General features: G+C 41.5%; 3 protein-coding genes across 4 annotated transcripts; 2 read left to right on the top strand and 1 right to left on the bottom strand.

The window, feature by feature from the left end:
• Positions 1 to 4,098: 4,098 nt before the first annotated feature.
• On the top strand, positions 4,099 to 8,677 carry LOC115406088 (uncharacterized). Of its 2 annotated transcripts, none has more exons than XM_030115983.1 (6): positions 4,099 to 4,351; positions 4,835 to 5,017; positions 5,111 to 5,374; positions 6,168 to 6,260; positions 7,086 to 7,103; positions 7,333 to 8,677. In XM_030115983.1, the coding sequence occupies exons 1-6, from the start codon at positions 4,279 to 4,281 to the stop codon at positions 7,416 to 7,418; spliced, it is 717 nt and encodes a 238-aa protein (XP_029971843.1). In that variant the 5' UTR covers positions 4,099 to 4,278; the 3' UTR covers positions 7,419 to 8,677. The 2 variants fall into 2 exon arrangements, with proteins under 2 accessions (XP_029971843.1, XP_029971842.1); XM_030115982.1 differs by having other exon boundaries at positions 4,102 to 4,351; positions 6,165 to 6,260.
• A 406-nt stretch (positions 8,678 to 9,083) lies between these two features.
• On the top strand, positions 9,084 to 12,826 carry cdc20 (cell division cycle 20 homolog). Its single transcript, XM_030115243.1, has 11 exons — positions 9,084 to 9,202; positions 9,414 to 9,603; positions 10,231 to 10,370; positions 10,462 to 10,558; positions 10,655 to 10,780; positions 10,877 to 11,073; positions 11,151 to 11,245; positions 11,360 to 11,597; positions 11,862 to 11,987; positions 12,105 to 12,222; positions 12,423 to 12,826. The coding sequence occupies exons 2-11, from the start codon at positions 9,423 to 9,425 to the stop codon at positions 12,599 to 12,601; spliced, it is 1,497 nt and encodes a 498-aa protein (XP_029971103.1). The 5' UTR covers positions 9,084 to 9,202; positions 9,414 to 9,422; the 3' UTR covers positions 12,602 to 12,826.
• Positions 12,827 to 13,697: 871 nt separating this feature from the next.
• On the bottom strand, positions 13,698 to 19,424 carry elovl1a (ELOVL fatty acid elongase 1a). Its single transcript, XM_030114848.1, has 8 exons — positions 19,085 to 19,424; positions 18,344 to 18,436; positions 16,837 to 17,027; positions 16,678 to 16,758; positions 16,533 to 16,589; positions 16,335 to 16,440; positions 15,113 to 15,252; positions 13,698 to 14,874 (listed from the first exon to the last, which is right to left on the bottom strand). The coding sequence occupies exons 2-8, from the start codon at positions 18,402 to 18,404 to the stop codon at positions 14,566 to 14,568; spliced, it is 945 nt and encodes a 314-aa protein (XP_029970708.1). The 5' UTR covers positions 18,405 to 18,436; positions 19,085 to 19,424; the 3' UTR covers positions 13,698 to 14,565.
• Positions 19,425 to 23,767: the final 4,343 nt, after the last annotated feature.

Below are 23,767 nucleotides of genomic sequence, written 5' to 3'. Positions count from 1 at the left end.
TTATTGGTGGGTGGGACTGACCTGTTGATTTTCTGCACCGAAAATCCCCCTGTGCTCCGCTTAGACCAGGCGCAGTCTACGAAAATAGAGGCCCAAGACTCAAGCATATAATGTCACGCCCTGTACCCCTGCGACCTCGTGGGGGCGCTGGGGTCCTGTTTTGTGTTTGTCTGCCCTCTTGTTCTCCTGTCAAGTCACTTGCTCTCATGTTCTCCCGCCTCGTTAACTCCCTAATGTGCCTTACCTGCGTCTACCCCTATTTAAGTCTAGCTCTCCTGGTGTGTCTTGTCGGTTCGTTGTGGGTTGTCCGTGTGTTCTGTGTCCCTGCCTGCACCTCAGCTCAGCTCAGCTCAGTTCAGCTTGCCTTGCGTTTGTTTCCCTGGGATTCTGCAAATAAACCACCTGAACTCTGCCTGACTGCCTGCGCTTGGGTCCTTCCTCCTCGCACCCGTGACAGAACGAACTGACCACCACTGGACCCAGCGGGCAGTGAGTTTTTTCCTCCCCGAGGCAGCGTGCCTCCCGCCTGAGCCTTCACCCCCGACAGTGGCTGTGACCCACCCGTCCTGTCGCTCCTAGTTGGCTCCAGGGCTTCCTGTCTGCAGCCCTCTCTGCAGTGTGCCCTGGAATGTCCCGTCTACAGCACTCTCTGCAGCATTAAGGAGCTTCAAGTCTGCCGTGTTTTCTGCAGCATGTCCCGGAGCATGCCGTCTGCAGCTCTCTCTGCAGCTCGCCTCCAGATCTCCAGCTCCTGGTGACCTGGTCCCTGCTCCTCCTCTCCCGGATGGCCTTGGGGAGGGAGGAGGTCCAGCCTTTTCAGTTGAGGAACCTTTTGAGTTTTTGCAAACCCTGCTGAGAGACTTGTGTTTTTGTATACCCCCGGAGAGACTTGTGTTTTTTGGATCCCACCTGAGAGACTTGAGTTCCTGTTCCCTGTCCCTGTTCCTGTTTCTGTCCTGTTTGCTGCCGAGGTGGAGCCCTGCCCACCGTCCGTGTTCGGAGCCTGTGACTTATAACCTTAAATGCAACAAGATAAGAAGCTTGTTTAGAGGATGTTTGAGTTAGGTAACTCGTTCATATATCACTGTAAGACGAACCATAAAAATCCCCTCCCTCGGTGAGGTCCCCCGCACTCACAGCAGACTGTTTATACTGTAACTTCCCATCTTCCTTGCATACTTTCCATTTTAAGAAAAGGCCTGCACAGTGACAAAACTTAGCCCTCACAATGACAGGAATACCAAAATAAATATGGTTTATACCTGTGGAGCTATTTATTAGCTGTTATAGATTTTCTGACTATTAATTAATTTGGATTTGTTTGTATTATTTCATATGTTTATTTTGCTAGTTATTTCTTTAGCTTTATTGTTTGCCCGTTTTGCTTGTTTGGTTTGGGTTAAATGACCCTTTATTTTCTGGTGGGCCTTACTTTTGTAGATGTTTTTGTAATGCTATGGTCACCTGAAGTTGATTTAGGGAGGTTGCTGGCATAGGACCAGCATGCACCTGGGTGAGCTGAGGGTTTTTTACCAGAGCAAGAGAAGCAGCAGGAAAGACGCTCTTGTTTGCCAGCATCAGGAAAATAATGCAAGGTGAAATTCAACAGATTTTTTTGATGACAGTGATTCTTTTGCTTGCGTAAACCACATCCCCTTGATGTGTCAGTGGCCATTTCATTTTTTGAGTTAAAATTAGTTTAAAGAGAAATAATCACTGCAATACCCATTTTATAACATAAAATTTACTGTCAAAGACAAGATATCAACAGATCCTGCCATTAGTCAGAATATCTTTTGCCTAAATGTCCCTCGCTGCTGATAATAGAAGTTTAATAAAACATCTGCCTTGATAAAATAGAGGGAACATTACATCCATGACAAATTGGTAAACTCAGAGTCAGAGATAAGCAGGTGCTTGTTTTTATCAACTTTTCATAACAGAGGACTGCATGTATTTGAGATAAATGATAACATTTCACAACAGTGTGCTGCTTCTTGTGAAACAAGGTAAACATTATAGTCCCGGTAAAAGTTCACAGGATCATAAACAATAGCAACTAGCACTTGAATATGCTTTTTGATGCCCCCTGAAAAAAAAAGATCACGTTCATTCGGCTTGGATCAACATCTCCATGGATAGCATGGTGGGGTACCTGGACGCTACACAGGTTGCACAAGTAGTCCAACTCCTCCAGGATGGCACATCAATACGTGCCGTTGCAAGGTTTGCTGTGTCTCCCAGCACAGTCTCAAAAGCATGGAGGAGATTCCAAGAGACAGGTAGTTACTCCAGAAGAGCTGGACAGCGCCAGAGAAGATCCTTAAACCCTCAGCAAGATCAGTATCTGCTCCTTTGTGCAAGGAGGAACAGGATGAGCACTGCCAGAGCCCTACAAAATGACCTCCAGCAGGCCACTGGTGTGAATGTTTCTGACCAAACAATCAGAAACGGGCCCTGTGCTCACTGCCCAGCACCGTAGAGCTCGATTTGCATTTGCCATAGACCACCGGGATTGGCAACTACACCACTGGCGCCCTGTGCTCTTCACCAATGAGAGCAGGTTCCACCTGAGCACATGCAACAGACGTGTAAGGGTCTGGAGATGCTGTGGAGAACGTTATGCTGCCTGCAACATCATTCAGCATGTCCGGTTTGATGGTGGGTCAGTGATGGTCTACGGAGGCATATCCCTCGAAGGAGGCACAGACCTCTACAAGGTTAGATGATGGCACCCTGACTGCTATTAGGTATCGGGATGAAATCCTTGGACCCTTTGTAAGAACCTACGCTGGTCCAGTGGGACGACAATGCCCGATCTCATGTGGCTAGGGTATGCAGGCAGTTCCTGGAGGATGAAGAAATTGATACTATTGACTGGCCCCCACGTTCACCTGACCTAAACCCAATAGAGCATCTCTGGGACATTATGTTTAGTTCCATCTGGCGCCACCAGGTTGCTCTTCAGACTGTCCAGGAGCTCAGTGATGCCCTGGTCCAGATCTGGGAGGAGATTCCCCAGGACACCATCCGTCGTCTCATTAGCAGCATGCCCTGACATTGTCAGGCATGCGTACAAGCACGTGGGGAGAATCATTTTGAGTTGCTGAAATTATATTTTGGCAAAATGGATCAGTCTGCTGTATCATTTTTTCACTTTCATTTTTGGGGTGTCTTTGATTTCCCCCCTCTATAGGGTGATCATTTTCATTTCTATCAAATTATGTGGCAACATTTTGTCACTAATACATCACCTGCTTATTATCAGGAAAGATATTCAAGATCATTTTCCCCCTGTTTAGATCTGATGTGTTTTCAAAGTGTTCCTCTAATTTTTTTGAGCAGAGTAATATTCTTAATGTTGTCCCGAGGTCTGCATATTCTGAAGGTCATCTTGGACGGGACATTATTAAAAAAAAAAAAAAAAAAAAAAAAAAAAAAATCTATTAAGGAGTGCTTCTTATGTTTTGAGCAGATAATTAGAGGCACATCCCTACATGTTGCAACACAATAGCAAAAATTACATTCTAGTTTCCAACAAATCCTCTCAAACAAGTTATTCCACTTTTTGATAAAATTAGGATTTTTTAAAAATAATTTAGTGAAAAGAACATTTTAAAGGCAATCTGTAAACATGTTTTTTCAAAAGATTTCTTATTTCAATCAGATATTGCCTTGTGAGTGAATTATGACATCTAAATAAATCCAATTTTCACACTCCGTTTGAGAAACCAGAGAGAGAGAGAGAGAGAGAGAGAGAGAGAGAGAGAGAGAGCCTGAACACCCTTCACAATAGCAAACATATAAAAACACCAATAATAACCACATATGCCAAAAGTCACGCTTATTTCAATTGTACTGAAAAGGATTAAAAGATAACGAGTGAAAAGGTAGAAGAAAAATACAGAGCCAACATCTAATGACATGAACAAAGCAGGATAAACCTTTGTTTTGTCACATCTGCGCTCACAAAATGACTTCGAAATCATTTCGAAACTGAAACTATGAACCTTGTTTTTAAAAACTCTTCATCTGCAGCAGGCGAAGATAAGCGCACACGCACGGAGACGCACACGAGCCGTAGGAGAAAGTGGGGGCGGAGTGATCGTCAAGAAGGGGCTTGGCTGATGCGTTTTTTTTCTTTTCCTGCTCTGGGTGCACTTTTAAAGGGATTAAAACAATCCTGGTTATTTATAATTGTGCAAAGTGTCGCGCGTCCTTTGACGATTAAAGACTCTTGCTGCGTTCGGAGCGGAAGTTGAGCGGCGTGCGTGAAAGATGCGTCTTCTCGGATTCCTCCTGTTGACTTTATGTCGCCTGCAACTGTCAGCGGGTGTTCCTGTTCCAGTAGGTGAGACGATCGTCTTTTTTTCTTGTCAATTGCAACGCCTCGCCCGAGTGCGAGAAAGGTTCTGCATCGAAAAACGTAAAACGAGCTGTTAACCAGCGTCGGAAGTCATTTATTCGCAATGAAGTTGTGGCTTTATATCGGGTTTGTGCACGTCAATGAGATTAATGCCAGATCTGTAGACTTGTGTTCCTTTTAAATCTCCCACGTTGTATCTTTTTAGAGAACTGGCCGATAACGATGCAATATATCCTCCCAGTATGTGCCTAAACATAAAGACACGATTTATGAACACTATGTCAACAAACATGTTACTCTGCTTAAAAAATAAATAAGCTGGGAGGTTGAGAGTTCAAATATCACATCCTACAATACCACATTATAAGTGTGATATTTTTTCTGTCACACACCAGGTAAAATGATGCTTCAGTGTTCATGCTCGGTTTGAATTCTACAGTGTTGTTTTTTTGGACTGTCTCCTGTTAGACACTGTCATACTTCAGATCCAGAAGTTGGGAGTGGTGGGATCTCCTCGGGTCGTGGATCAGGTTCTTCTCAATGGAGTCTCCCTCACAGGCACAAGCCCAGAGTTAAATGGCATCATAAAATCCATCTCGGCCGATGCCCTTCCACAGGCCCTTATCAGCATCAACCACACTTCACCACTGAGTATGACAAGCAAAAGTGTCAAACTGACAGAAATGAAACCAAATCTTTTTCGATGTGTCCCAGTCCCAAGACTGTAGTTGTCTGTCTCCCCAGGAAACCACACCATTCTCCGCTCGCGAGAGTGCATACTGGAGGGGTCTGAGCTGCACTGGACCGACCGTGTGTTTTATGATGGGAAAGTCTATCTGACCCTGGACCACAGTGGCGTGTGGACAGCTCATGTCCCACAAGCACTGCCCCTCAAAGAGGTGTGGGACCAGGAGGCGCAGGGCACGGGGAGCGAGGGGAAACTCCTGCCGGAGTTTTGCTTCAAGCTGATGAAAGAGTTGAAGCTGTCTGAGGCGCAGTCAGATTCAGGTATATGTTTTTCTAGGCTTCAGAGAGAAGACTTTGCCACTATCCTGCATGTGTTACCTATTAACTGCTGATCTTAGGGATTGAGGGACCTTGAGTTACAAAGAGATTCCTAGAAACACTGAAATTCATTAATGAGTTAAAGGGTGTTCATTTTGTATTTTTAGTGTGTGTGCGTGTGATTATCTGTTGCTGTGTTATCTGGTGATGCTCCACTTGAGCTTGAGGTTTTGTATTGGTCAGTTCCTCAGCCAAATCACCCTCCTAAATAAGATCTTCATATCATTGGGACATTCAGAAAAAGTACAAGTGAAAAAAATAGATTACCAACTGTGATATGGTCCAATTTGATTCTGACACCATTATTTTAACTCACAGGCAACATTGCATTTATGGCTTTATGATTGTTACTTTTCAGAGCTAGATGTTGTTGGAATTCAAAGATTCCAGTGATTATCTCTTGAGATAATGATTGGATTGTGTAAAGACTTGGTGATCCTGAAGAAAAGGTCCACCGCAGTTGTAATAAATGGTCATTTTCTCACCAATAGTTGCCCTTTTTAAGTTTATGATGTCTTTATGCTGCATGCTGTGCATTTTGGAGACAGCTGACTGTATTTGACAGTGTGTTTGCTCTATGAAACTGTTATTCAGGTTATTGCCAAAAATAAGAATGAGGGCGTTTGTTATGGCGACAAACATTTAGATCCGCCTGCATGCTTTTTGTCTTTTTTTTGTAAGCATTGACGTTCAGTCTGATTGTAAAATGATTTTTTTGTTTCACTTGCTGTAGCAGGAATTCCTTGGATTCAGATTCTGATCCCAATCTTGGCTCTGCTTATGTTATCTGGAGTATTAATCATAAGCCTTCTCATCTCCAAAAACCAGGGTGAGTAAATGAGCTGTTTTTCCCCTCCATTCCTTTTGGGTAATAATAAACAAAGCAGGCAATCATGTGTTGCAATGTTCACAGCAAGATAATTCTATTCACGATCAACCAGATCTGGTCTAAATATAGGTACAGCATCTTGTAATTCACCTGGTCATTTACAGTTACTGATCATTGTGTTATTCTTCACCATAATGTACGTTCTCCTACTGTCGCTTACATGTCGTCCATTATCCATGTTGGTTTATCGTCTATATTAGTGTTCCATTACCTTCAATTGTATTCTGTCCTTCACCTTGCTCAATTCTGGTATTTGTCCATTCCAGTATCTGTCCATTCTGCTATTAGTCCGTTATCATTCCTGCTATTTGTCCATTCTGCCATTCTGTCCGTCATAATAGCTGGTTTTTGTTAATTACCATTGTCGGTATTGTGTAATTGTTATTGTCTACTGTTTACTGTATTTGTATTAACCATGTGCTCACAGTGTTTCCATTGTTGAGCTTGGGGGTAGGATTAAATAAGTTTTCTTCCTCCTACTCCCCTTTTTCAGGCATTCTGTGTTTATGTTATTATATTGGAATTTTTGTTTTGTTTTGCAGTGTTAATCGCCTGAAATGAATGAAATAAAAAAAAAAAAAAAAAAAAAAAAAAAAAAAAAAAAAAACCTTTACATTAATTTCATACTTAAAACTCATTTTGGGGAAAAAGCAGAATTAACCTACATGTAAGTCCAGTCACATGATTTGGGTGTGGGGTCTGACACTCATGAGGGAAATATAAAGCATGGTCATGTGTTTTGTCTTTCTTTCTCTCTCTGTCTAGGCTTGAGGCACCCTGGAGGTAAGGAAACAACAAGCGCTCTGTTTTCACTCTTCTCAGTACACTTATTAGCCAGCAGTATTGAGAAAAAAGTAATAGAAAGTTAAATATTAAGTTAAATCACAACTGTGTTCCTTATAGAAGTCCTCTAATTTCAAACATTGTCATTGATCAGTCATGTAGTTTCTTTCACATTGATTCACTGGGATTATAAGTACAATTTTTGAGTACCTTTTTGATTTTCTTGCAGGTGTGACTGGCTCAATCATACATTACCCCAAAGACATGACTGAAACGGATCCAGAGAAAAAAGGCTTCAGTTACCAAGCATTATGAGTCAAAGTCTGAAATTTGAATTTTATATTTTTTTACCTTTAGGAGCCTACTGCAATAAACCAGCTATGATTGTAGTCTGTATATAATGCACTTTACCTTGCAAAAATCCCCCCTCATACTGGTGCTTTCATTGATGCTAGATAGATACTTTATTCATCCCCATGGGGTACTCAGTTTTTGATAAATCCATCCACGCAGACAAAGAAATGTACCACGCGTCTTTCACGTTATTTTTGAATGGCAGTAGATGTTTGAGTCCGTTATGTGCATTTCAAAATGCGCAATGTTGCTGTCATACTTCTTAGATCAATCAATGGTATGTTCAACATGTGTTTTGTTTTGCTACTGTTAGTGTGACCACAGTGAAACACTGGAAAGGGATGTCCCTTTGCTTTGCTTGACTGCAATTGATCATTTTCTGTTTGAAAGGCCCTGCTGACAGTGAAGTAAAGCATTGTACTGTACATTCCTTCTATTGTGCATTCATCCATGTTACTAGTCTATGAATGAATTCCTGAAAATGTAATTATTTTTAATTTTCTATGTGTTGGGTTTCTTTGGTTGTTGTTTTTTTAATTTCATTTTTAATTTAATTTTATTTCAAGTTAGCTGGTAACTTACAGTATAGAATCAGGTATGGTATTGACATGATACATTTTAGTAACAGATGGACTGTGTTGTTTGAGCGACTAAACAGGCTTGTTCCAATTTTTTGACGCAAGTAGTTTTTTGCCCTTAATGAGTAACAAATCTTTTTATTCCCAAACCTGTATTCAAACAAATGAATGTATTTATTATATCACAATTATAACAGTATGCTAAGGCTTCCACTAGTAAAAAGTTACTTCTGGCCGACAAAACTTTGAATGATCTTGTGCCTAAACACATGTAAATCAGATTTACTTGCAGAATATAAAACACCCGAACACCTAAGGGAGACGAGGTTCACAGAGTGTTTCAGAGACAGAAGCAAACAATATGAAGCACCCCTGACCTGTGTAGCCGACTCCCTGAACACCTGCAGGTTGCCGACACACACTTATGTGAATAAAGCTTTTACTTTTTTCTCCTTTTAATGCTTTTCTTAATTGCTTTTTGTTTAATTAAGAATATCTTAAGGTAAAGATTCTTAATCACTTTGTTATAATGTATTTTATTTTAAAGCACTGAGAATTACCTTGTTTGAATGGTGATGTACACATAAATTTGCCTTGTAATGATTTCCGTGGAAAATGAAAATAAAACCTAAACAAACATCACATCAGTCAGTACCTTTTATGTTTTTTGCAAACCAGTTATTTTTCAACATATGGCTCATTTACCACTTACAGCTGAACACAATGAATTATCCTCGTGTGGCTTCATGACTTTTTTGAAAATGATGTATTTGTAAAAAAAAAATCTCCTTAAAATATTTTAAAAGAAAAACTATTTTAACGGACGTAACTAAATCGAACGCCTTCTAACACCCACCCAGTAGGAGGCGGTAGAGAATGACGAGACTTGAACCGCTCCTCCGTCATGAAGCGTCTCTGACCAATCACAATCGCGCCCCAGTAAACATTACCATGGCAACAAGTCGCGCCAGCTGCGGCGCCTCGAGTCGTCCAATCACAAGGCGAGCTTCTTGGCATTTAAATCGTGTGTCGTCTTCGCCGCAGAATTCAAAATTCCAGACGGCTCAGCTGCGGCTGCACACGTTTTGATGAAGAGACGAGCTCACCGTGTTTGTTACAGAACGGCTACTTCACTGGCGCTTCATTCTCAGCTTCTGACACGACACGGTAAGGAAGCGATTTGAAGTTTATTAACTCGCCTTCACTCACTTACTGCGAGTTATTTCGTTGATGCTTTTGCAAAAAAAAAAAGCTTTTGCTAAATCATGCTAGCATGATGACTAGCTCCAGAAACGTGGCCTGGAGTGCCTATTATAAAACAAACGTGACGCTTATTACATACTTGTAATGTTTCCCGTGGTGTGTCTTCTGTTGAAAGGTGGTCAAGATGGCACAGTTCGGCTTTGAGAACGACATCCACAGCATCCTGAAGCTGGACATGCCCATCACCAATGCTCCCATGGCGAGGTGGCAGAGGAAGGCGAGCAGCTCCGCGCTGAGCAGCCTGTCCCCCGTCAAATCCGCCAACGTGTCCCAAAACTCCTCCAAAACGCCGAGCAAAACGCCAGGTAATGGGCGTTCACGTTTATGCACGGCGTGAGTTTTATCACTGCAACATAGTTTCTCATTTTATGGCAGATCTGAAGACTGCATCTCCAAACTGAGCAACCAAAACAGGGAATTGGATCGTTTAGTCCTCAAACTTGTCAGCTGTTAATATTCCATTCCTTTCAAGGTAACTTAAGATTCTTTAGGTTTTATGTAGAGCAAACTCTTCAGTGAAACACCTTCAGTTTTAAGTTTATCAGATGGTTCAACGCAACATCTGACTGAAGAATTTGCCAACTGTTTGGCACAATGTAATCTCTTTTAGTCTGTTGCCATTGTGACTTTTGCATTGCAACATTGTTGATCTGTACATTGTAAGCTAATTCTTGGATTACCTCCACTCTTATTCACTTGTCCACTCTTTTCTTTTTTTTTTCTCCCAGTTTGGGTAATAATACTCCCAATATGCTTGATATTTTTGTTTACCATTTTTATTTCATGAATGTAAGTTTGCTCACTGAATGACACGTTGTCTGAGGCAATGAATTAAAAGCTTTGCTGATGTAACTTCGATAGTGGCAGCGCTGTGACTGTTTGATTTTTAGTGAAGTACCTGTGGTAATGTTAATTTCCATCTCTTATTTCAGGCAAGAACATAAAGCAGACCCCGTCAAAGGTGAGGGGTGACCGCTTCATTCCACAAAGAAACGGCAAACAAATGGACGTTGCAAGTTTCTTGCTCAGCAAGAAGAACGAGCAAACAGACACAAGCGCAACGGGAACATCGGTCAGTTACTTTGTGTATTTTCTTCCCTTGTAATCTCAGAATGTTACTTTTTATGGACGTTGACTGTTTATTGCTGCCTGTCTGTTTGCAGGAGATCCAAAAGGCATGGTCTGTGTCACTGAATGGATACAACATTGAAGATGCCAAGATCCTCCACCTGGGGGGGAAGCCACTGAATGCACCTGAAGGCAAGCTTCTCTTCATGCAGTCATGATACATGTTGTGGGGGAGGGGGGGGTGTTGACAGTATTTTGGAATGTTTTGTCTGACTTCTTGTCTTTCAGGGTATCAAAACAACCTGAAAGTCCTTTATAGTCAGGGTACAACTCCCGCCTCCATGAAAAAGACGAGATACATTTCTTCAACACCAGACAGGATCTTGGATGCTCCTGATCTTAGAAATGATTTCTGTAAGTTCAGGTTTTAAAATGAACCATTGATTTGCATTAAATCTAAGGATTTCACAGTAAATTTGTTTTTATTTTTTATTTTTTTGTTCTCTGCAGATTTGAACCTTCTGGACTGGAGCAGTCAAAATCTTTTAGCTGTGGCCCTTCATAACAGTGTTTACCTGTGGGATGCCACTCAGGGAGACATCATCTTTCTCATGAAGATGGAGCGCGATGAGGACTACATTTGCTCGCTGTCCTGGACGAAAGAGGGAAGCTATCTGGCCGTTGGCACCAGTGACTGCCAAGTTCAGGTCAGTGTGGCAAATGGCGCCAATCCTGATCTCGTAAAGACGCCAGTTGTGCAAATCTGAGCATTTTGTTTCCTCAGTTGTGGGATGTCGACAATCAGAAGCGTCTGCGGAGCATGGCGAGTCATACAGCGAGAGTTGGCAGTCTCAGCTGGAATGAGCACGTACTTTCAAGGTACAACATGGTTTTTTTTGTGTGTGTGTGTGTTCCCTTCAAATTGATGCAAAGTGAGTTTTCATGAATCAATAAATTGGTTTTTAAAGTTGAAATCCCCCCCCCCCCCCACAGTGGCTCCAGATCAGGACACATCCACCATCATGACGTGAGGGTGGCAGAGCACCACATTGCAACGCTCAGCACTCACTCGCAGGAGGTGTGCGGCCTGAAGTGGTCCCCCGACGGGCGATACCTGGCGAGTGGCGGCAACGACAACTTGCTGTGCGTGTGGCCTCGTCCTCAAGAGGGCAGCGGCGGCAACGAAAGCCAGACGGTCCAGTGCTGGAGCGAGCATCAGGGAGCCATCAAGGTGAGTCGGCTCATGCAGATACTGAGAACTACTACTGTATGGTTTGCACAGCTAACCACTTTACATGTATCTCAATATTGGCCTCTTATTTATGCTTACTCAAATGTAGGACACACTTACTTTCGCTAACATGAAAAGTAGAAGTTTAAAATTTAAACTTAAATTTGAAAACAAGTGACCAAAGCAGAAGCCCACCCCACCCACTTTTTATTCAACTGAGGACCTTTGCTGTAATGCTGTGGTTTCGTCACGTTGTCTTGCTAGGCGTTGGCCTGGTGTCCATGGCAGTCGAGCATCCTGGCCTCTGGCGGCGGCACCAGTGACCGCCACATCCGCATCTGGAACGTGAACAGCGGGTCCTGCATCAGCTCACTGGACACACAGTCTCAGGTAGTCACACTTGTTTGATGTGCAGAGCACGAAATGTAAGAAAACAAAAGGTAATTCTTTGTGATATATATACTTGGATTTATTGCCACACCTTTTTTCTTTTTTTCCCCTCTAAAGATCTCATCGCTGGCATTTGCACCAAACTACAAGGAGCTGGTCTCTGCACATGGATATGCCCACAACAATGTGGTCATCTGGAAGTACCCGTCTCTCACCAGAGTAGCAGAACTCAGTGGTAAGAAGCCCTCCTGCCCCTGTTCTGTTTTCCAAATCAAATTTCAGCAGTGCTAACAGACACTTGTATTATGAACAGTGAAAATTAACACTTTTTATATCTAACTCTGTTTTAACATAAGTTGTCTCCTTTTTGGCAGTTTTTTGATCATAGTGTTCAAATAAGATTCAGTTTAACTGAACTGTAATGCTTTGTTTTAGGCCATGAGGACAGAGTTCTGTCTCTCACCATGAGCCCAGACTGCTCCACCGTTGCGACGGTTGCTGGAGATGAGACAATCCGCCTGTGGAAAAGCTTTGAGGTGGATCCCGTCAAAAAGAAGGCTAAGGAGAGGATGGCCAAACCCACGAGTGGCGTCATTCACCAGACAATCAGATAATCTTGGCCTCTCTTTAATGACCTGATAATGGTAAATGTATTTGATGGAGCCTTTACAACTCGGTTGATGCCTTGTTTTGCTCAGATTGATGGCATTATTTGCCGATTGCAGTTGTGTGTACGTATGCAGGCCTGCCTTTATTTTAATTTTTTTTTTTCACAAACATAATGGTTTTTTCAAATGTATTTATAGCAGACGGCTTGCATTTTAAGGTGACCATAATGCTCTGCGTACTTGTTCTTAATAAATGTTTTATCGTAGACTCAACTTGTCTGAGTGAATTTTTAGATCTCCTGGCATGCTGCATTTTTTTTTTCACCCCACAATAAATGACAAACTTCAGCACCTCAGCAACATTATTCTGGGGAATAAATGCATTCTGGATAAATCGGTGGGATACAGAGATGCAGCTTTAAGTTCCTGTAGTCAACGATGGTTGAAGAAAACATGAGACGGGCGTCAGTCTCGCAATACAACAGTTAATAACAGTTGTGCTCTTATTGCTTCTGTGATTGTGGGAGACTAGAGAATAGACCTCAAACTAGATGCGCTTCTGTTTGACGAGCTTGCTCTCTGAACCCATCTTTGAAATGCATTTACCATTGTGTTATTCAGTAGTTCTAAACCACACATTTTTCACCTACTTCCCATTTTGAAAAAAATGTCAGTAACCATTCAGCTTGTAATCTGGTACTAAATGTAAAGGGCTTTAATTAATTTGACTAAATTATGCAAATTTAAATAGTACAATATGATCGGGTGTTGTCAAATCATGCTCTCTCCAATTTTACAAGGACTTGCCTCTACCAGATGGCCGTCTGCTTAGATCAAAACTAAACTGAAAATCCTGACACACACGCTTGTTTTGAGACGAGGGAAAGTTCTTTTCGGTGCAGGTTTTCTCTCAAATTTGACCATATCAGTCTTTAATTGCAGTGACTTTTCCGATTGAATTTTCTGCCACTTTTTGAATTCAAACATGAGTTCATGCAAACTACTCATAAGCCAGTGCTAATGAATCGCATGTGACTTTCTGCATAGTTTGTTCTCCCTGTGAAACGGATAGCAAAAAAAAATTCAAATGAACAAAAAAGCAAACGGTAATAGGATTTTATAGGTTTCAGAAAAAGTCATACAAGTTTTTTTAAATTTCATGTAGTAAGATGTACATTTATTAACGTCTCGCACAGAGTGCTGAAGTAATAAACAATGTTGCAAAACTGGATTAATATGGATGAACACGTCACTAATAATGCAAAAAAATAGCAAAATGCATCAATACTGTAATATACAGTATAACATTTCTTTTTCACAATTCTTAAAATTGAAAATGTGAGGTGTGGCATCTCTCTCACACAGTGTACCATCGTTACTGCTTTTCAAACCACACTGGATATTATCTAAATTTGGTTTTATTTCAAAAGATAAATTAAAAAAAAAAAAAAAAGTTAAACTAAATATGCAACATTTACATTAAAGATCTCAACGGGGCAAAAAAAAAAAAACTCAAGCAGTTATTTACATGTGTTTAGTGGAAAATGCAACACTCCCAAGCAAAAAAGGCCGTGCTCGACAAACAGCAAACGTAGGTCAAGCTCGTGCAGGTCAAGCCTGAGTTGAGAAATACTTCCAGTGAGAAAATGAGCACCAATCTTCATACAGTGTTCATCACAGTTCATGTTTTTTTTCTTTTCATTTTTTTTTTTTGCAACAACTTACAAATACAATAAGACGAGTAGGGATCTCTGGCAAAAGGAAAAAAAAAAAAAAAAAAACATGATACGCCATTCATATCCCAAGAGGTGCACAAACATTTTCACCAAAGACGAGACTCGCATGGAGATTTCTGTAGATTAGAAAGAGCACTTTGAAACCTGTGCCACTTGAGTACACCACTGGATGAGGAGTGACAAGTTCAACTAGAAATAGTCTGTTCCTTCTTTCTCAGTTCCGGAGTCCCTGGCTCAGATTTCCTTGACTTTGCCGAAGAGGATCTTGCCGTTGGCGTGGTGGTGAGCGCTCCCGTTCTCCAGGTGCTTGCCGTTGGCCGTCGCCGAGATGGGTTCGCTGGTCGAGCCGTTCTGTTTGGGCCTGTCGTCCGTGGAGGGGAGCCGCTTGCCCTTGATGTAGGCCTGCACCCAGAAGTTGGAGAAGAGGAGGAAGAAGAAGACTCCGTAGATCCAGATCAAGTGGATCCACAAGGGGAGCTGGTAGTTGCAGTCCTTCATGAAGTAGTACTGACTGATGTGGATGGAGACGAGAACAAACTGTGTCTGCCGCACAAGAAACAAAGCACAGGTGATTTTTACATTCTTTTATAACATCCAGCAATCCAGTCTGTAACATACTGAAAAAAACAAATATTGTAAATTTGACTTCTAACAATTGTGGCACAATGCTTTTAATTTCCGGTGTGTGACAGTTGTGTTGGTCATGAAAGCCAATTGTATCAATATGATTTCAGAGCAAATGGAGCTAAAAGCAAACCGTGCCATTCTTTAAGAAACATACCAGCTGGATGGCCGTCATGTACTTCTTCCACCACAGGTATTTCTGGAAGCGAGGCCCCGCCGCAGACAGTCCGTAGTAGAAGTACATGATCACATGGACCGCCGCGTTCACCATGGCATGAAACGAGCCCATACCTCCAGCTTCGGTGTTGAAAGATAACACAAACAATGTGTTTGATTAGCATGCATGTGAGAACGATTGATCAACTTAGACTGGTTTGGCACTCTTCAGTCAGGAAAATGTCACTTTAAACTGTCTGGAGAACTGTTTCAATGACGTCTCTTAACATCATTCCTGCATGTCTTTAAATTTGTATTCTTTTCTCCATTTCTTTACCTTGATTTTTTTGGCTGTCTGTCTACTCCTTTGCCTCTTCAGGGTTCTAAGCCTGAGATGACAATCTCATTTTAGTTCAGGGGCCACATACTGGCCCGTTTGACCTCAGCTGGGCTCAACCGGTAAATGATAATATAATGAACATTAAAAAGCTACAATTATTACATTTTTCATTTCCTCATTCATTTCAGTGCAGTACAATTACAAAATGTTCACGTTTATTGCACTTTGAAAAAAAAACAACAAGAAAAACGAAAAATAATCATGCAATCTGAAATTGTCTGAATGAGTTTAAAAATCCTGTCACTTCTCAAACTGCACAATTTTCACTACCTGTTGATGGCACTGTTATTTTGCTCACAGTAAGGTAGCTGAGCTTTTACTGTTTCTGTAATCGTCTGATCAGTTCTCGATCAGTGTTGTGATTTGTCACTGTTTAGTGAAACTGTGATTCTCTGTGGACAAATGAGAAATACCAGTAACTAAAAAAAGAAATGCATTTCTTCCTTGCAAGTTTTACACTCTGGAAGCTTGTCCTTTTTATGTTTTACAGAGTGCAGTCAATTCTGCTGAAATATTTCCTCTCTACTGTCATCTGTGCAATTTATTACATTTTTGATGACTGATGCAAAAACATGATTATATGTAGAAATGTTCATGTGTTGCACTTACTAATATCTAGAACCTTATAATTATTGGTAGCTATGTGTATAGACAAAAAGGAAGGTCAAAGGTAACACAAATCTGTCGGACTTTTAGACAAATCTGAGCTACAACAATATATGTAATAACTCCTGCCTTTGTCAACAGATGGCTGAGACTGCCTTCGGCGCCCTGTGAAATTAAGTGTGACAATACGTCTGTAGGTTTGGTGATTAAAGCTCACCGGGCGTCAGTGTGATCCCCCACCACCACGTCCACGGCATGAAAGAGTGATGAAAGACGTGGAGAAATGTAATCTGACTCTGCTTCTTCCGCAGCACAAAGAATACCTGCAGACGGGGAGAAACAGGGAGCATGAGCAGGACAGAAGTCACAACAAAATGACAAGAGAAACCCCATTCTTGAAAAGAATCATCGTTACCGTGTCAAGGAGCTCGATGTATTTTGAAAAGTAAAACAACCACCCAGTTCGAATCATCTGTGGGAGACAAAAAAAAAAAAGGCTGTCATGTTAAATATTTAGATTCAGATAGTGCGAGCACGTCTGCAGGACGTCAGCGGCTCACCCTGAGAGCTTCTGGTGAATTGGAGTAGTCAATAAGGTCGCATCTCCACGAGAAGGTGGTCGCCCACCCGGACATCATGAACTGGAAGGAAACAAACGCGCCGTCAGCTGCCGTCCACCGCCGAGCGATCCCAGACGGCAGGAGGCTCACTGTTCTCACCTCGTACACTATGAAGGCGTTCAGCAGAACCATGCAGAAGTTGTAGACGATCATGGCCGTGTTGAGGCGCAGAGGTTTACGGTTTGCCATCAGGCGGGGGCCGACGGACACGGCGAAGAGGACGTAGGCCAGCAGGATGCTGGTCATGAGAGCAGGGCTCCCCATCAGAGGGTAGTCTTTGACTCTGACATCTGGAAAACACACACACGCACACACACATGCTTGTGCTTATCTCAGCATGCCAGTTATGATGACAATCACCGATTACAGAGTGGGTCAGCTCAACAACACACTTTGTTTCTATTAATCATCTTCATTATTTCAACCTTATTCAGTTTAATGTGAAACGCACAGCATATCTTTCACTAGAACCCAAAACATTATTGCGTCTATACATACAGACACAGGACATGAAATACAAGACATTCAAAGAATAATAATATACACACACGTTTACAAGACCCCCACCCCCAACTCCTCCTTGTTTCATCACAAAACAAAAAAAATAATACCCCAAACCTTAAATTGTATTATTTTGCTTTCATTCTCATATAATTTCACACACTAATGGATCCATATCTGATTAATATCAGGCTTGAGAAATGATGAAATGACTATTTCAGCTTTTTTTTTCTATTGTTGTAAAATGAGCCTTTTATAGACGGAGGGGAAAACATAATCCGCTGTCTCAAGGCACATGGGATTTAGTTTTTTGCATGTTGAAAAATACACACAATGGAGATGAAAAAAACACTTTTGTTAGATTTACATTTGAGTACCGTCCACAGCATTTATGTGAATTCACATGTAAAACTCAGCACTTCACAGAAATGGTTTTATATGATCAATTAAGATTTCTTTTCCCCCCTTAAACAGGTTTTTGTTTTTTGTTTTGTTTTTAATAGACAGCCGTTGTTTAGACGTTGGAGTGGATCATTTCAGTGAAACATCTTTGAGAAACACTGAAGTTGACTCTGAGTGAGTGAACGCCTTCTGTGGCAGCCACTGGTATGCGAGCTGCAATGAATGAATGAATGAACGAGACTGATGGTGTGTACTGAGAACGTCCCCTTGGCTGTCTTGATTTTGAAAAAAGCTGATATTGAGGAGGGATGAATGAACGAATGCTCCAAGATTTTAGCCTAACAAAGCAAAGGAGTTTCAGAAAACCTCAAATTATATCTGAGGCAGCCACAATAACGGTTATTGAAGTTCAAGCCACCAAAAGGTCATGAATTTGACTCACACGGTGGTTATGCAAGGAAAAATAAATCTTTGCGGTCTGCGATCAAACTTTTATGCAATGTTTGTCTATTGTGCTCAATGTTATCTCTTATTTGGATTACTTATTTGAAGGTCAGATCACTGAGTCAGGGTGAATTCACTGGACTTAGCTGTGGCTCATCTACGTTTATGTTAATTGTTTATTGTACATTTTTAAAAAAAATCCACCCAAACAAACATTTATTGTTTAAAATTGAAACCATTTAAGATAGAGAAAACTTACCCGTCCTCGATTTTAGGTAATCGTGGAACGTCAGAATGTTGGACAAAGCCTCTTGCAGCATGGTGACTGCTTGCTTTTTGCTCTAATGAACCACTGTGAAAGAACACAAGAAAGCCCAGAGTCAAAAACAGAGCTGAAAGTCAAGTTGAGTGGGCAGGTGAGCAACAGGCTTTCCCTCTCCCTGAACAAACAGGAGGCAGCTGGACAGGCTCATCAAACACCCCTAACTACAGCCTTTCAAACAAATACACAAGGTCAACATTGACTGGGGACTCCTTATCGGCCGGGGTAATGCTTCATTATCAAGATCACAGAGCAGTGGATGCTCAATGAAGGATTGTGAAACATCTGAATCTTGAAGTCAGCGTAAAAAACAATGAAATACTCACTGACTAACAGAGCGAGTCAAACAGGTGAGGCAAAGAACATGGCCTATATTACCGGCGTTACCATCTGAGTCACTGAGATAGTGGGAGATCTTTGGTTTCCAGGAGGGAGAAACTACAGAAAAAGCAGGGAACTTAGGTTCCTTTGTACTTTTCTAAGAGTGATCAACTTCGCTGAAGACCTACATTGAAGAGCTGGACTCAGGAGGTATCAAGCAAAACACACCAACACACCTCATGGCACTGAAGTGACAGAACCTCACATTTACAATGCACTTTAAAAAAAAAAAAACAACAACAGAAAGGTTCAGCACAAGCACATAACACACATGGTTGGCTCACAGAGCTCACTCACCCACTGAGCAGGACTCCTCAGCACTCCTGTCTGTGAAGAAAGCAGCTGCACAGCCACAGCAGGCAGCACCCAGTCCAGAGGATCCAGCTGAATCAGCGACGCCCGGGAGAATGATCAGGTGAAAAACCAGACTCATGTAAAGCTACTGTGTGGGTGGAAGCCTCCGGCTGTCCTCAAATGTGTTGACAGATTCACTAAAAAAAAAAAAAAAAAATCCAACTTAAAGTGTTGCAGACAAGACTCTGTGAGTGAAAGAAAGCAAAAGTTACAGAGAGAGATGAGAAAAAGTTGACAGGTAGACTTTGATAACTGTGGGCCTGGGCTCATTCAAGTCAATTTAAACCCCGGGACACTACTACAGCCCTTTCTAGTTTCTGGACCACACCCTGTTTCACTGCTAGGCTCCACCTTTCCCTTCTCACTCAGCCTGTTCCTGATTGGGCTGCTTCATCAATGGTGGTGAAAGGGATGAGGTCATGGAGCTGCAGGTTCAGGATTAAGACACCCAGATCTATTGATGAGCAGGAATATTCATTCAGTTAGTGGTTTAAAAAAGAGGGGAAAGAACGGATATGAGTGATATGTGACTTGAGAAAAAGCAATGGTGTTCCTCACATATGATTTAGGTCAAAGGTAAAAGCCGACACAGTGCACTCAGTGTCACATTTGGCATCGCCCATCCCTTCCTCTGCTGTGAATCCGCGGCCGGGCAGTCCAACCCTCGCAGCTATGCGACGAGCCCGCCTGCCCCTCTGGTTTTACCTGTTCCCCGGGTGACGCCGATGGGCGTGAGGCCCGGCCGGAGCCTGAGATTCCCGGTGCGACGCACAACGTTAAGCGTGAGCCGTGACACTGGAATGAAAGGCATCTGTGCACGAGAGAATGAGGGAAGGAGGGAGAGAGGGAGCAAGGGAGGAAGGGAGGACACCTCGCCAACTGTTTATGTGTTCTCTGACAGTTCAGCACATGGTGCTTCTCCCATTAAGTCCAGACAAAAAAGGCACTGCGTGTAATACTAGTGTGCAGTATTTAAAGACATAGTACCATTGCAATTTTAAAGTTTATTGACAAAAACATTTCCAATAAATGCATCTGACTGTCAAGATTCTGGTTTCTCCGAGGGGATTTTTTTCTTTTTCCTCTGGACAAGTCAGTTTGGTGACTTTTCCAGGCTGACAGTTGGGAGTTTATCTTAAAGAAAATTCTTTCAGCAAACACTTCCACTCTCCCTAAAGGCGCCACTTTCATTTTAAATCACCTTAGGGGGGGAAAAAAACCCGTAAATGAGGTTGTTTAAGTCATCTCCAGAGAGAATGGAGCTGCCTGCAAGAGTGATCTGAGGTGAAACTTTTCTTGAAAGAAAAAAAAAAGAAGCTGCATTCATGTGCGTTGGCTCTTAAGTGCAACCGACTCTGGAACAACTGGAACTGAAGCTGATGTTTCTGGCAAAGCATCAAACCTTTAAACCGTTCTATATTTGTTACCTAAAATGTCACTTCTTTTATCCGTTTAGAAAGAGGGCAACCCAAACGTGTGGTTAAACGTAATAAAACAAAAAACTGTCAATTTCATGTTTTACTGAGACGACTCCAGAATCCACCAAACGAATGAGGAGAAGCCGAAATCAGCGTTGTGTCATTCCGTCAACCCACCTGTAGCATTTTGTATGCCGGCGTTCTGTCACTGTATGACACACACAAAAACTATGCCATGAATGAAAGCAGAGACTCCACGATTACGAGAGGATACGGACATGCGTATTTTCAGACAGAATACAAATGCATTTAAAAGCATTAAGTGGCAGAAATTGCTTTATATTTCCCTGTGTTTTGCTCTTCCATTGGCTGTTTTAATTTGACTGAAGTGTTACTGTTTATAGATTTTTTGGTAGGATTAAATAAATCACCCACTCAGTGCTTTCATTCAAATGTGCATATACAATCCTATATAGATCAGCGTGAGCTAAAAATCATATAGTCATCCCTGATTCAGAATATAAGGATAACTTTCTTTTTGGTCGTGCACAAAAATGATCTTTTCTGGTGAATATTATATCATTTTATATGCAGTATTATATTTTTTCCAGTGTGTCAGTATTTCATTTAATTTTGTGGAAGAAATTTAGAAAAAAAAATTACATTTACATTTATGAGTACTTTTATCAGTTCAATTATTCACTCTAAAAATAAATCTTTTATTTTCATTGTAAAAAAGCTTTATGAAAACAGCACTTTAGTTTGCATTGGCATGTTTTCGAAGTAGATTTTGCGACTGATGGCCTGGGACTGGCCGTGAGGATGAACGTCTGTCGGTCTGTCGTTCAGCTGTTTTTCAGAGTTGTGCAATTACATGACAACTCTCTCCCTGTTCTTCCCAGTCTTGTGACTCTTCAGCATCAGCAAAGTTCTACCACGCAGCAAAACTCCTCTTATAGAAACTAACAAACACTAAAACAACCAGACATTCAGGCCCAACAAAGAGGCACAGAGGATACACACTATCCTCGGGACACACCGATTGTCATTAATTAACCTATTGTGAAACAATTGGAGAGGCTGCATGCCTCACCTATAAGCCAGCATCACTGGTGGAAAACACATGAATGATGGCACTCAGTAGACGTGATTTTGTTTTTTTTTTCTTAGCCAGGGCTCTGTGAAACAGCAGTTGAACTTGCTTAGCATGAGTCACACATTCATTAGACCTCATAAATTCATTTTTCAGTGACATTTCAAAATCTGACTCTTAATCACACCATTTCTAAATTGTAATTTTACAAAAGTCGAGTTTCTGTGTAGGTAGATGAAATGCCTCGAGGGTGAGAATAATATTGTGTTGAACTGTCATAACTTCAGTGTAATTCATAAAAACATTGCAACATATCTGACTACAAATAAGGAAAAACATTACCTTTATGGGCACAGTGGAGCTCAAATATAGGTGAAAAGAGTCATAAGCATAACTGATGGTTCAGGATTCTTATTTGGGAAAACTGTGATCAATACTGACCATTGAGAGTTGGGGTGGGTGGGGGGTGGGTGTGTGTGTGTGTGTGTGTGTGTGGAGGGGGGGGGGTCCATCCTTATCTATGCTTTAAAAAAATCCTTTGAATCTTCAGAAACTCGCCTGGTGACGACAATACTCAAGTGAAACCCTCCCAGTGGAAAAAACCCTGACATGTTAGGTTTTTTTTTGTTGTTGCACATTTCACCTCTACGTGTGTGTGTGTGTGTGTGTGTGTGTGTGTGTGTGTGTGTGTGTGTGTGTGTAATAACTTGACACATACTTATTGAACAGTGTGTAGATTTATGTACGTGCTCAAACAGAACGTTTTACAGATAAATGAATGGAATAGATATACTGTATGTCTGTTAGATGTGAGTATTTGAAGAAACCCACGCAGGCACAGAGAGAACGTGCCTGTTTGTTGAAAGTGCTCAATTCCAGATGGCAGCAGAAAGAATACAAAATGAAATAATAATCAAATTTTTGCATCCAGTCATTACATATAATTGAAATTGTTTTCAAGTAGTTTTTGCAGCAATATCAGGAGCAACTTCAGCAAACACTCGTACCAAGGAGGTACAGGAGATCCTTTCTGTGGCCATCAGACTACAATTCTTCTCTATAAATAAAGCTTTGCTGTGTTTTTACTGTCAATCTATTTCCATGCACATATTAGTCACAATTAAGCCTTGTACAAAAATATTTTTATTACATTTTTATTCTGGCTTAATGTAAACTTTGAATGTTATATTATATTCTGTGTAGAGCAACTCTATTCTATTCTATTCTGTCCCTCAACAAAGGCAGAACCAGCCAGAGACAATGTTTTTTTTTTCTTTTGAAACAGCGATGTTTAGTGGCCATATTGGGAACTGCAAGACTGCTTGGCCTTGATGGCAGGAAAGAGGTTATTAATAAACCCAGCTAAACCAATCACCATGAGCATCCGTTTAAGACTCATTACTGTATCAGGAAAAACACCGATGGATTGAAATATTTGAAAAAGTTGCTTTGACCTGCTGTTATCATTATTATACACTAGGCTACTCAGTGGAGATCAGTTGATCCATTTATATATTGTGTGTTGTTCTAGTTCACTTAACAACCTCACATGTTTACATCGAAATATTTACACAGATAAGGCCTTGACAAATGCAAACAATAGCAAAATAATCATCTAAATGCTGTGTGCATAGGTAAAATGATTTTTTTTTTAAATCTGCAAAAACAATACTAAACGAGTTTAACCTATGAATAAAGTTACTGTAGTTCCTGGAACACAAAATGGGCCTCTGTGCTTTGCTCCAGTGTCGTGCATGCAAAGTGGGGCGTCTATATTTATGTCCGACTCTCTTCGGTGGATTAGAAGTGCAGAAATGGCCTCAGGTAGGAACACTTACATAAACCTTGTCAAAAGATCATTTTCAGGGTTTCACCTAAACTCAAACCGCCTTTTCACTACTCAGATATGTCTTCTGTGTTCATAAGTTTGAAAAGTGTCGCCGTTTGGAGGTTTAACGTGACAAAGAGGGAATAAATAGCTCCATTGACGGCCTCCACAGGTTAATCCGCACAGATTTGTGAATGACAGAAGACGCGGTTGATTTGTCTCCCTCTGTCCGCCGCGGTCGGGCTGTGCTCGCCGTGAGGCCGGAGGCGGGTGTGGGACCGCCCCCC

The sequence above is a fragment of the Salarias fasciatus genome, chromosome 18 (assembly GCF_902148845.1).
Source record: "Salarias fasciatus chromosome 18, fSalaFa1.1, whole genome shotgun sequence".
Taxonomy (NCBI): domain Eukaryota; kingdom Metazoa; phylum Chordata; class Actinopteri; order Blenniiformes; family Blenniidae; genus Salarias; species Salarias fasciatus.
The sequence above is the reverse complement of the archived record's forward strand: the minus strand, read 5'-3'. Positions and strand labels throughout refer to the sequence as shown.